This window comes from Pholcus phalangioides, unplaced genomic scaffold (assembly GCF_987345545.1).
Source record: "Pholcus phalangioides strain wild (caught in Gottingen) unplaced genomic scaffold, Ppha-v1.0 ptg000015l_1, whole genome shotgun sequence".
NCBI classification, from domain to species: Eukaryota; Metazoa; Arthropoda; class Arachnida; order Araneae; family Pholcidae; genus Pholcus; species Pholcus phalangioides.
The window spans coordinates 76,732,599-76,746,128 of NW_028301608.1; the positions used below are offsets into that span (position 1 = coordinate 76,732,599).

The 13,530-nt window shown below is 39.7% G+C and overlaps 1 protein-coding gene across 1 annotated transcript; it reads right to left on the reverse strand.

The window, feature by feature from the left end:
- Positions 1-1,205: 1,205 nt before the first annotated feature.
- LOC149076716 (putative methyltransferase-like protein 24) lies at positions 1,206-13,530 on the reverse strand. Its single transcript, XM_089242295.1, has 5 exons — positions 13,314-13,530; positions 12,835-13,051; positions 10,566-10,718; positions 7,480-7,633; positions 1,206-1,409 (listed from the first exon to the last, which is right to left on the reverse strand). The coding sequence occupies exons 1-5, from the start codon at positions 13,528-13,530 to the stop codon at positions 1,206-1,208; spliced, it is 945 nt and encodes a 314-aa protein (XP_089098421.1).

Genomic DNA, 13,530 nt, shown 5'->3' on the forward strand with positions numbered 1-13,530 from the left:
GGATCTATTGAAGACTTGGCAATGTAGTGGAAATTCCAATGCGGCCAAAGGCGCCTATAAAGTTCAACGACGGGTCCGGTGGCACCATCACGTTTGGCCCAGAGAAAAAATAATAGCGGTCACAGAGCACGGCCCATTTCCAGTCTATTTAGAACGGTTTAAGCGTTCAACCCCCCTCTGCTTGTAATTGTGAAGCTTCTTAATTCCGGTGTCCAAAAATGGCCCACTTTGGTAAGATGCCAGTCTCATACCTTACCCTGGAAGATAGGGACCCTTCGTAGTCCTATGAACTTCCGTCGCCTGATAGGTCTTGTCAGGTTCCTAGAGCAGAACTTGCATCAAATGCACGACAAAACCAGAGGAGCACGCGAACCGAGGAGGCCCGACCCGACGTATGTATCATCATGGGCATGCAGCAGTTATTTATAGACTAGGAGATTAACACTAATGTTCATGGAAATGTTGTAGAGCCGCACAAAAACCTACTACTCAGGTGAGGGAGTGCGGCCAAGACTGAGAGGAGTTGCTGACACCACATACCCACCCTCACGAGAGTGCAGCAGTCAGGCGAGCATATAAAACCTGCTGCCGGCCTAGACGACGGCGGACCTATGACTACTGAAGACCCGATGCAGATAATCGAACTGATATGTGGAAGCTGGACAATGTAAAAACATGGATGGATGACTGTGACTTTCGATCTCGTGTATATTGTTTACAGTATTTTCACTTTCAGATCCAATAAATATTGACTGGGAATGATGATGATTTCAAGGTTTCGAAGTTGAACGACTCCTTGTTAAATGAAGCATTGAGCCAGACATGTAAACACACCGCCGTGGCTGATCTGACTTTTCTCATCCCCCATTCGATTTCTACCGACATAAATTCATTTATTTTACTTTTATTACACGGTCATATGAACGCGGGTATATATATATATATGCGTATTTATTACTATTTTATTCGTGGCGGCTTTTCTCAAGAATGATACTGGGAAGAGCATGAGTGATTTCGGGTCCCGATAATAAAATATATACGCATGGGAGTTCGAATTTCCCAAGACCACGGCTCTCTCGCCGGAGCTCATTAAAGTTTACACGGTTTAAGCAAATTCAGTTTTCACCCTCAGAATTTTTAAGAAAAAAAAGAAAGACGACGTAGCGTAAGTAATATGTATTTTATTGCAAAATGTAAACAGGGCATTATATTCTCAAAAAAGCGATTTCGTAAAACAGATGCTCGTATCGGGAGTAAAATCCTGGAACTTTCATAGCAGGCATCACCGTGTTATTTCTGGTGCTGAAGTGCCTGAGCCCATTGCTCTCTATTCGTTTCATAAGCCGCATCACACTGCTCCAATATGGATTATCCAGCAGATGAATTTCCACACATAAGTTGTTAACAGCCTGTTCGTACAAACGGAAATTTTAAGCATGAATCGAGTCGTGAATCAAACACAGTACGTATTTGGAAAATACTTCATTTCCAGTATAAAATAAATCAAATACTGTACTGTGAGATTGCGTGAAATATAAACATCCTATAACGCAACTGAAATAAGCCATGAAGAAAGGAAAAGATACTGCTCTGATGAAGATGATTGGCACTCGTATGTGTCTTAAAGTTCCCACCAGACATTGCCTTACAAATAAACGCTGTTGAAGTCATGCTCATCACTTCCTCAGGTTTTAAAAAGTATCTGGCACCAATATTATTGAACTTCAATTACTTGAAGTTACTATGGTACAAATATAAGGGCCACAACAGGCAAATTGCTCAACGAGGTGGCTGAAATAATTTGCCCTTGCGAAAGTATGGATGTCAAATATAATCAAAATACTCAATAGTGGACACATGCGTAAAAAAAAGCGCCACACAATTTCAGTGGTTTTTTTTTTCATTTGAGATACTATATGTATACGGCACACATTAATTCACATTTAGCGAATATTCGTATAAGCGAATTCGTCCTAATGAGGGCACCCACTGCATACATACATATATAAGGTACACTGAGGTAAGTGGAACCGTTTTTTTTCATTAGTGTAAATTCAGCCTAGTACCTACGTTGGAGACGTCAACGAAACGTCTTGAAAATATGCCAGCAGGTTCTTTTGAATCATAGTTTTTAGGACTAATGTTTTAACTTTGTCTTCTGCAGTGTGTCCCCTTTTCAATATTAATTTCTGTTTTAGTTGACGATGGGATCCACTTGGGAACAACGGGAACCCCCGGCTGGTTGTTCACGAAGTGAAACGGAGAAAAAAACGACTTCCAATTTTTGAGGAATTTTTTGGAAATATATTCCACAGTTTAGGGATTGAATAATTCACAAAATGATGATCATGAACAGTTCATAAATGAAAGAAGTGTAAACAAAGGGAAAAAATTCATTTGAACTATAAAGGTATCTTCACACACACATCAGTGCAGTCGACGTAACGTCTTAGTTTAGATGCCGATGAATCCGGCCCGTTACAGTGTGTGCTGCTATTTAAATACACCAGTTCAGTGTCAGTCAGGTTCCAGTCACTGCCACGAAATTTACCAACAAGCAAATTATTTGAATTGAATTCAATGACTATAGCTAGTGAGTGGGATAATGAGGAAGTCGGTGAGCACTAATTTTCTGTGACTGATGTGCTTAATCAATCACTCATGTGTTCCCTTCCTCACTGATTTGCTCATTCGCTTACTCCCATGCTCACTTGCTCACTAACTTGCTCATTCGCTTACTCCTATGCTCATTTGCTCACTAACTTGATCATTCACTTCTACTCTGCTCTTTGCTCATCGATTTGTCATGCACCCATGTCTTTTCTCACTGATTTGCAATACACTCATTCCTATGATCACTTGAACACTCATTCACTACGTCTGTGCTCACTTGTTCGCTAATTTGCTCAATCGACACTCGTATGCTTGCTTGCTCACTGAATTTCTCACTCACTCACTCCTATGCTCATTTGCACACTAATTTGCTCTCTCACGAACTTATGTGCTCAATCACAGCACTTATGCTCCCTTGCTCACTGATTTGCTCATTCACAACTTCTGTGCTCATTAGCTCACCGATTTGTCATACATTCATTCATTTGCTCATTGATTTGTAACACACCCATTCCTTTTCTCATTGATTTGTAACACACTCATTCTTATATTCACTTGATCATTCTCTACTTCTATACTCAATTATTTGACCAATCGCCACTCTTAACCACCCTTGCTCACTGACTGGCACAGTCACTCACTTCAGCGCTGACTTGCTCACTAAATTGTCATACACTCACTCCTACGCTCATTTGCTCACTAACGCGCTCATTCACTACTTCTGTGATCATTTCGTAACATATTTGTTCAATTGCCACTCCTATCATCCTCACTACCTCACTGTGATTTCAACATTCACTCATTTCTTGCTAACTCATTTGCTCAATCGCCACTCTTATGCTTCCTTACTCATTGATTTGCTCATACGCTCATTCCTATGCTCCCTTGCTCATTGATTTGCTCATACGCTCATTCCTATGCTCCCTTGCTCATTGATTTGCTCATACGCTCATTCCTATGCTCATTTGCTCACCAACATGCTCATACCCTACTTCAGTGCTTATTTGTTCACTGATTTGCTAATTCACTCACTTCAGTGCTCACTTGCTCACCGATTTTCCTCACACTCATTCCTTTAGTCACTGATTTGTAAAACACTCGCTATATACTCACTTGATCATTCTCTACTTCTGTGCTAACTTGCTAAATTATTTGATCAATCGCCACTCCTAACCTCACTTGCTCACTGAATTTTCTAATTCACTCACTTCAGCTCTCACTTTCTCCCTAATTTGTCATACACTCCCTCTTACGCTCATTTGCTCACCAATTTGTCACACACTCACTCCTATGCTCATTTGCTCACTAATTTGTCACACACCCGCTCCCATGCCCATTTATTCACTAATTTGTCATACACTCACTCCTAAGCCTACTAATTTGATATACACTCACTCCTACGCTCACTAATTTGTCATACACTCACTCCTACTCCCGTATGGCGAATCACATTCGCCGGTCGCGGTATGTAACTCATATACTCACTCCTATGCTCATTTGCTCACTAACGTGCTCTTTCACTACTTCTGTGATCACTTGATAATATATTTGTTCAATGCCACTCCTATCCTCACTAGCTCACTATAATTTAAACATTCACTCATTACTTGCTAACTTATTTGCTCAATCGCCCCTCTTATGCTCCCTTGCTCACTGATTTGCTCATACACTCATTCCTATGCTCCCTTGCTCACAGATTTGCTCATACACTCATTTCTATGCTCCCTTGCTCACTGATTTGCTCATATACTCATTCCTACACTCGTTTGCTGACCAACATGCTCATTCACCACTTCTGCGCTCACTTGCTAAAGTATTTGCTCCATTGCCACTCCTAGGCTGACTAGCTCACTGATTTGCACATTCACTCATTAAGATGCTTACTTGCTCACTAACTTGTTAACTTATTTGCTCAATTGCCACTCTTATGCTCCCTTGCTCAATTACTTGCTCATTCCTATGCTTATTTTCTCACTGGCGTGCATCTTTACTACTTTTGTGGGTCACTTGCTTTTCGTTAACTTTCATGCATAACTGATCTTTCTTATGGTCACTTTCTCATTGATTTGCTCATATGCTCACTTCATCTTACCTATGATCATTCTCATGCTCACTTCATGCCTATGATCACTTCATCTCTGATTTGCTCAAGGGGGTTTGAATGATGCTTACGTCATCAACCGCCCTTCACTAAAACATGAAATATTCTTAATGGCATCTTTACTAGGAATGCGAAAAACGAGTAAAACCTTTCCCAGTTTGTGGGCACCTGAACTAATATTTATTCCCCCCCCCCTAATTGATTAGTCCTCAAAAGACCTCCTTCTCTAGTAGGCTTCTTAGACCTCAACAGATAATCCCACGCTGTCCTGTCTCACTTATAGGGGGAATAAGTCGGCTAAACGGGTTTGTGCCCATTCAGTGCGTCACATGTGTTGTCCTTGAGTGATTTGCTAGACTTCCGCACATAAACGGATACATGCTCTTCGAAAGGGGGGGGGGTCACCAAGGATCGCAAGGTGATCAAGGGAAAATCGTCTACTTTCTCCCTGCCGCTCTATATATATTTTCGCAGGGCAATCCCAATCAGAGTCGTACGGAGGATCGAGGAGGCACAAAGGTTTAAAGGTGAGTAGCAATGAATTTCTTAAAGAGAAATTTTGATTTCTTAGCTTTCAAACAGCATTAAAATTAACAGAAATTGGGTATAATAGCATTTTATGGAATTTTCTTCCTATATTTCAATTTTTTTTAATGAAAATATTTTTTTTTGCATCAAAATAAGTTTTTGATCGTCTGGGGAGTGGAGCATAGTGGGGCCATAGCATAACCCGGGGCAGATATATGGGTGATCATCGCCTCCCCCTTCAAGCGATCTTCGATAATTATGAAATATGATTATGAAATTTTCGGAATTTCTATATTGTGCAACAACAAATGAAAAAAAGATAAACAAAAAAAAAAAAAAAACTTCGACTAAAATGGATAAAACCGGGACATTTTTCAAAAAAGTCGAGATGGAGGCAAAAACAGAAAAACGGGACTGTGATACGGTAGAAAATGAAAGACAAAAATGGGTCAAAAACTGCTGAGACTTATTTTTCAGCGATTTGTAAAATCACCCCTCTCAACAGCTAGCTCTAGATCCGCCCCTGGCAAAACCGCTGTGAAATTTCGTTCTTCCTCTATTTCTCGATACTCAATCTTGTAGGTCAATAGAAGAAGCTTGTGCCGACTTAGAAGTTTTATTCTTTCCTTCAGTTTTGTACCACAGTTGATAAAGCCGGTGCAAGTAGGAACAGAATCAGCTTGAATTCATTGGATTCCACTTGCCCTAACGCAGGAAAAACGTGAGGAAAGTGCAACCCTTTCAATTCCTTACTTTCCCCAAAGAAAAATATTATACTCTTTTATTTAAATGACTAAATAAATTATAACGGAGGAAGAACTTGACTTCGAAATATCGGTATCAGGTCAATTTGCACTTTCAGAAGTAGTCGAAACGGAAAGAGTACAACGCGTAACAGTGATCACAAACCCAACTTATGAAACCTCCTTGTAACCTTGTAAGCGCAGTTAGCGCACCGAGCACATTTCTACTGGAAAATAAAACAGAAAAAAAACTTCATCCTTTGACCGTTCCCAGAAGTTAATTAAATTTCACAAAGCATAATATACCCCGTGTACCTTTTATATAATGGTATACAGCTAGAAGTGTATTTACAAAGTGCGGGGGTTAGCGGGTTATAGCCTCACTGAGCTATAAGGAAAGTTTCTCTATAGCTCAATGTATAGCCTAGGGCGGCAAGTTCGGAGGGGCGGCAAATCTGATGCATGGGCAGTCAAGAAAATTAGTAGAATTGAAGAAGGGTGGAAAAACATAGTCCACAGACGGTAAAACAGTAAATCCACCTCTACCTAGAGAGCAAGGAACTAAGACAGTGAGTGATCTAAGAGAGCGAGGGAACGGTCGGTGTGCGACCAAAAGAGTGATCTAAACAGCTTACATGTACGTGAGTGAACAAAGAGACCGGGTCTATGAGCGACAAAAAGAGTAGCCTAAAGAGCAACAGACCTGGTCGGTGAAAGTGCAAAAAAGTGACCAAGAATGTGAGTGACCGGGGGGTAGTTTAAAGGGGGTACCAAGACAGGGGGGTATTTAATGGGCTGGGGGCTAAGTGGGCTGTTGTCTGTGACCGTAAATTTGAGGTATGAGAGGTCAAGAGAATCGGACTAGAATTGGAGAAGGGCCGCATATTCTGTGCAGCCCACAGGTGGTTAAACCATAAATCCACCTCTGCATACAGCGGAATCTCTCGGTAACGGACACTATGAGATCGAAATTTTTGCCCTTTAAACGAGTTGTGCCCGTTAATATATAGCGAAATACATTGAGGCCCTGTTCAATAGTCTTCAAAAATGTTAGCTAACGGGGAGTGCCCATTATGGAATGAGAGAAATAATGAATTATCAACCCTTGGTCGGGTGCGGTTAAGCTCACGTATTTTGTGCTTGTATCTGGAGCAGGAGGTTATTAACCCTAGGAGTCTTTGGATAACGTTCGGGGGTGGGGGAATCGTGAACTTAGAGGAAAAAACAATCAGTTTATCATTACTATGTACTAAATATTATTCTGTAAAGGGCCCCGGGGCTTTAATTTTATTGGCGGGGGGGGGGGTTCCGTGGCCTTCATCTTATAGGCAGAAAGGATTTCCGGTATACTTTATTTTCTTTCTTGTGGAAAGGTTAAGAACCCTGATCTTAGAGGTTTCAAAATTCTCCACATTTTGGGAACTTTAAAAACGGAGTATTTCTCGAGAACTCACGATATCACATTAAAAAAAGCAACGAATGATAAAATATTACCGTTAACAATCCTTTATTGAGAATATCTTCGAGAACTGAATATTCAGCACCTTCGATATCCATTTTCAGAATGTCTATGGTTCTGTTGACATGTTTAAGTTCAGCCAATATAGAATCAAAAGTCATCATTTTCCATTTTTGCTTCCCAACTGTCCTGCATAAAATTATAAAAATGAGCATATGCAAGTTTTTTTTCTCGAAGAAAAAGCATAAAAGCAAACAAAATAAGACAAGGTTTTAGTCATAATCCTCATTCAGTGAAATTCACGGGATCTGTGAGCTTGGAACAATTAACTCGTTTTTAAATTGCTATGTACTGAATATTCCTTTCTGGCGAGTTCGTGATCATCGTCACAAGAGGATGCGATGGGTCTGGTGCTCCACACGCTAGACCAGTACGTGCACTGCCTTAAGCATTGAACCCACCCGAGATGGTGGTGCTCGCCTACCACCGTGAAGGTGGCGGTCCCGGGTTCGAACCCGAGGGAGGATATAGTTAAGATATTTTCCCTAACGAACTTAAGGCGAGACCAGTGCCTTCATTTCCAACCCATCTCATTAATGGCAGTAATTTGCAATATAGCGATATGGCCAGAGTTGATGTTTGGTGAAATATAGCGGGAACACTTCAGTTTGCTCTTTGTTCTTTCAATATTACGGGGAGTGGGGCTCCAAAATAAATACTTGCCCCGGCTGACAGAGTAAATTCTTGTTTCCAGTTGCGCGACTGCATATAACAGATTACTATCTGTACATTTAGTGCAGACAAAAATATTCTTATATACACTTATATATTTTGTAAGGTGGGTGCCCCTGTTATGACCATGTTTATATTATATGGCCACGGATGGCCATATCAGGAACAGGTCAGCTCTTCATCATCTTGGAGCACCTCATCTGGGTCATCATCGTCTGATCCAGATGATCCTCTTGATGTTGGTGCTCTGTGAATGGATGGAGATTAACCCTGTGCCAGGAATTGAATCATGCAGCAGCAAATCTCCCAGCTTTGATACACTTCTGCAAACGCCAAAAAGGGAGAGAAAAACAACGAGGGTCATAAGACCAGCCATGAATTCGCGTGGGATAAAATAAAATGTTTTCCAGCCAACAGAAGCTCAATCGTCTAAACCGAAAAAGGAACTAACCGCGAAACAGCCGTTGACCAACCAGCCAAAGAACAAACTACTCAGAAAACCACAGCAGCGGAAAGTTGGTGCTGCTGCAGTCTTTGTCAGGCGAACGAAGTCAGGGACATGCGACTCTGCGTAGTCTGCGGCAATTTCTACCACGAAGAGTATATTGGCCTCAATGCCGCTGACAAAGATTTTGTTTTTAAAATGAATTGTTAACTTCTTTTTTAATGGAATATGTTGTTTTGAATCCTCTTTTGACTTAAGAAAAGATTATTTAGTATCAGGTTTATTCATTTCCCACAAAAATTATTTAATTTCAGCAAAACTGCCCTATGAAACTTGAAAAGCCACGATTCGTAGAATATGGAACAAGGGTGGCCATATCAGGTGCACATACTCCTGATATGGCCACTTTAGACTTCAGGATTTTTGGTTTTTGGACTAGTAAAAGTATTTTCTTGGGAATGCGAAATCTATTTTATGAAAGTCCATTAAAAAACCTGAGAACGATATAAAATAAATGGTTTTGATTTTTTTCGTCTAGGAAAATTTTCAAACCTTAGCATGGCCATATCAGGGACACCCACCTTACAAGACAAACCCAGCGATTATTTTTAATTAATGAGAATAATTTTTTAAGTTTGGGTACCAGGGGCCCTACCATTCCCCACGCTTATAAAAGGGTATCCGAGAGAAACTGACTATATATATATATATATGTGCTCATTCTGAGAGCGCATGCGCTTTAGACACAAATAGATGTTCGAAAATTGGTATATTTAATCATGAACGACTAGTAGCAACTGTTCAGCAGTTGGTACAACGACGGCACAGAATTGAAAACAAAAGGGGTTCATGGTTCCCCCCTACTTTATTTCTTCGGATTATTCTTTGGGTTTTCCTCCGAATACACGGAGGGAAAACGATGCTTGTTGAAGAAGTGGAAGGAACCACTGACTGTGAGATTCATATTATGGTATTTTACACTCGCGATAGCGTTGCGTTTGTGGAAAAATTCATGTTTTTATTTATTTTTGAGAAAAATTATTATAATACAATCACACAAAACCTCAAATACTTTCATTTTATTATGCGAAAAGTAATAAAACGTGTGTGGCTGGCTGGTACGTCATCTCCCGCAGCAAGCCCTTCGTGACCCCACACACCTCCGGGAATGTCTGGACGTTCAATAACAGCTTTACAAGAGAAAAAAAAAATAAAAAATATATATAATCGTTCAAAAAAATTAAGGATGTAAGGTAACAAGGGGGAAAAACAGCGTCACGAATGGGATTCGACCCATGCACCTTTCGGTTACTTCCGATTCTACACGTCGGCGTACCAACTGCTCAACAGTTGCTGCTGGCCGACCGTAATTAAATATATCAGTTCTCGAACATCTTTTTGTCTAATGTGCATGCTCTCAGAATGGACACCTATAATAATCGCTAGTGTTAGACACGTCAGTTTCTCTCGGATATCCTTTTATAATCATGAGGGGATGGTAGGACCCCTGGCTTCGTCCTGTTCCATAAGGATTGCCGGAGAAGATGACTTGGGTTCTTCAATGCTAGAATGTTTGAGACTAAAACACACGCAGGTAGTTATAAAATTTATAATAAAGCAGTTTTGCGCTGATTGATAAATTACTAAATTTCATTAAACGTTGATTACGTAAACAAAATAATCGGGTAAACAGGCGTTCGAAAAGCATTTTTCGGGACGGTGGATTTATCGGCCAAAAACTAGGAATGTTACAGAAAACGGGAACGTTTAAACACATCAGCAAGAACTTGATATCAGCGAATAACATCTCTTCGTAAAGAACCTAACTTTAAACTATGCATATTCGAATGAATACTTTGAAGTTCGAGAACTTCAAATACTGCAGTTAGAAGCAAAATGGGAAATTAAGTAAAACACAATTGTCTACTTTTGACAGCTCCTTACATAGTTTCGTTGGAATCCGCAATCCCGTAACTATGGAACCATATTCTTTTTCTTCGAAAGTGGTCTCTCATTTGTATGCTGGGATCAAAGGCATGAATTTCACATTTGAATTTTTTCCACGCTGCGTCTTCGAACGACCAATCATTGTTCACACTGGAATATACATATTAAAATTTGTTGTTAACTTCAAAGAAAATACAAAAATGAACACATGAAAGATATATTATACCAATTCATAGGTCGTCACCGGGGGAAAGGGTTTCTCTCTGCATGGTTTGAATGGAAATAGGCGTTCCTGTTGGGTGGCCAGGCCTACTAGTTCTAAATTACTAATCGATGTTCTCCAGCGCTTACCTTATCATAAACATTTTCGATAATAAATTGAGTTGCTATAAATTGAGAAATACATTTTATAGAAGAGCATGCAAATTTCAATATGGTAAATTCAATTATGAAATTCAGTACATTAAAAGGATTCAAGGTTAAAAGGTTAGAAATATACTGTAAGAAGCGAAGTTTCAAAAAAGGAGATGTACAGGAAAGGAAGGTAATAGTGAACACCTAGTGGAGTTTTGATTATAAAAATGAAAATTGAAGAGGTGAACGAAGTCAAAAATTTTACAAAACACGATGTATTAGATATAGGGGAAGGGTGGGCATAATGGCCACGCTAAGGAAAAATATTTTTTTTCGATAAGTAAATATTGAAAAAAAACAAATGAAAGTTTTGTATAAGATAGTTTAGATATTTAAGTTCATGCAAAAAAATATTATTTTGACTTTATTTCGATTAGTTTTGTTGGAAAAACTATTTTCCCGCAACCCTACCGAGTGGCCATTTTGCCCGATACAAAAAATAATTGTTTGATTGCATTTTAAGGAATATGAATGCGTATTTTCTCTCATGAAAGCAATATTATTATTCAATACAAAGGTTTTGAAACATTTTAATACGTTTTGAAACATTTTAATACATTTTAAACTAATTTTATAACAAATTGTCCAATTTATTTAAAAATTATTGGCGTTTAAAAATTATTTCACAACATTTTGCTAGCTATTGTATTTTTATTAATTTATTTACAAAAATCACAGATGAACTCATTGCCTTCTTCCCCGCAACCGGAACAAGCCTCGTGTACCCAATGTAGACAGCTTGAGCATCTGATCCATCCTTCATTTTGTTTGGACTTGGAAAAATAGTCTCCACAGAAGAGGCAATCACTGACGTCACTGTCATCAGTGTCCTCAAAGAAAGCACGCTTAGCCACTTTGGATTTCTTTTTCCCCTTTAAGTTCTTTTTTCTTTTTACCTCGTTTTTCTTTTTATACATTTTTCCTTTTTTTAATTCCAGTTTGAGTTTCTTCCGTCTTTCATTTTCTCCTTTTTCTTAATTCACTATTATGAGATCATTTTTATAAGGGATTGAAGTCAAAACTGCTGCTGATCCCCTTTTTTCGCTTATTTTTTCGTTTGGCAATGTTTGCTTCAGGGATTGGGACAATATAATGAGGGCTTACAGCAGATGAGGTACTGGGCCTTGATGAGTCTCTAGAGATGAGAAGAAATGCATTGTTGGAATCTCCGAAACCTACGGTGAATGCTGCGCTGTCGTCACTAGAAAGTACAGGAAGTGTGCAGCATTGGGTTGACGGTCAGAATGTATAAATTCCAGGAATTCGAAGGAATTGCAATGAATGAGAGCGGTAAAATAATTCTGGACCAAAAACAGAACTCCTTTGAAAATAGGACAATTTCTTCAAAAGCGGGACGTACGGTCACGAATATTTTCTCGATAAACAATGGTATGGTGTGCGGGTTTTTTTCCTAAAAAGAAATTTGTATAATTTTAGGGTTCCCCAAGGCAAAGGCCCTCTCAGCCTCCCACCAGAGTCGTTTGTAGGGCGGCGAATAGGCCTTTGCACCCGGGCGGCAGGTACGCTCGAGACGCTCCTGACTTAATGCATTCAAAATGCGTAATCTCAATGCATACGACTTTCCTACTCCATTCCTCAATCAATACTGCCCCTCTGTCACAGTTCGAATTAACGTTCTCATACAGAGGCTTGAGCACAAAAAGCCACTATTTACCACTTTTCAGCAGCTGCTCAATAGTTTCCTACACTCGTCAGAACTACATCGTGTATAAAACCGCTCTGATTATACGTACCATTTTTATTGCACCAAAAATATTGCTTGGGTTTAACAATGAAGAGGGGGGGGGGACTAAGAAAAAGTCGGAAGCTATATCCACAAAAAAGTACAAACCCGAATGAATAAATTACGCAATCAGAAGAAATTCCGTGACCCGGTTTAATGCACACAATTTTATCACCGTCTATCTTATCGTCAAGCATTTTGTATCCACCAAGGATGATTGGTACTTCACAATGTGTTTTGGGATGCAAAATACTTCCAATCATGTCATTGAAAGCATCTTTGTTTTCACCAGCGTATGATGCGATCGAAAACACCGAACGGTTGCCTGTAAAATAAGAAATATCAAGGTGTAAAATTTATTTTAGTAACTATCAAAAATGCGCCAAAAAGTTAGTCATACGCACATTGTTCAAATAGAATAATGAACGAGGGTAATATGGTTGGTTATTTTTGATACACGTCCCCTTTCAACCTTTTTGTCTGTCCATGTTGCAGTTTCAAGTCCTTAGAGTGGAAAATGCCGTCTTAAGAGCATCATGGGCCCTGGACCAAGTGATTTTTCCAGGCAAATTCTCGAAAATTCCAACTAGTTCTCATTTTTGTGAAACCCCGGGCCGTGCCAACACCTAGAGCAGAAGGTGCTGGCACGGCTCTTCTCTGCTCTAGAAGGTGTTGGCCCATTCTTTGAGGCGGCACCGAGAGTGGAACTGCTAATTTGGTCTCATTTATCTCATTGCTGTTTGTTTTGTTCTTCAGGGTCGATATTGAGGCACCATAGTGTTTTGAATCTCGTCCTAAACTCAT

What these genes read in the sequence shown, in the direction of transcription:
- LOC149076716 (XM_089242295.1), bottom strand. Translation starts at nt 13,530, where the DNA reads ATGAGTTTAGGACGAGATTCAAAACACTATGGTGCCTCAATATCGACC. An exon ending in TTTCACAAAAATGAGAACTA is followed by an intron (nt 13,052 to 13,313) that starts GTTGGAATTTTC and finishes CTTATTTTACAG; the next exon opens with GCAACCGTTCGGTGTTTTCG. An exon ending in TCAATAAAGGATTGTTAACG is followed by an intron (nt 1,410 to 7,479) that starts GTAATATTTTAT and finishes TTGTACGAACAG; the next exon opens with GCTGTTAACAACTTATGTGT.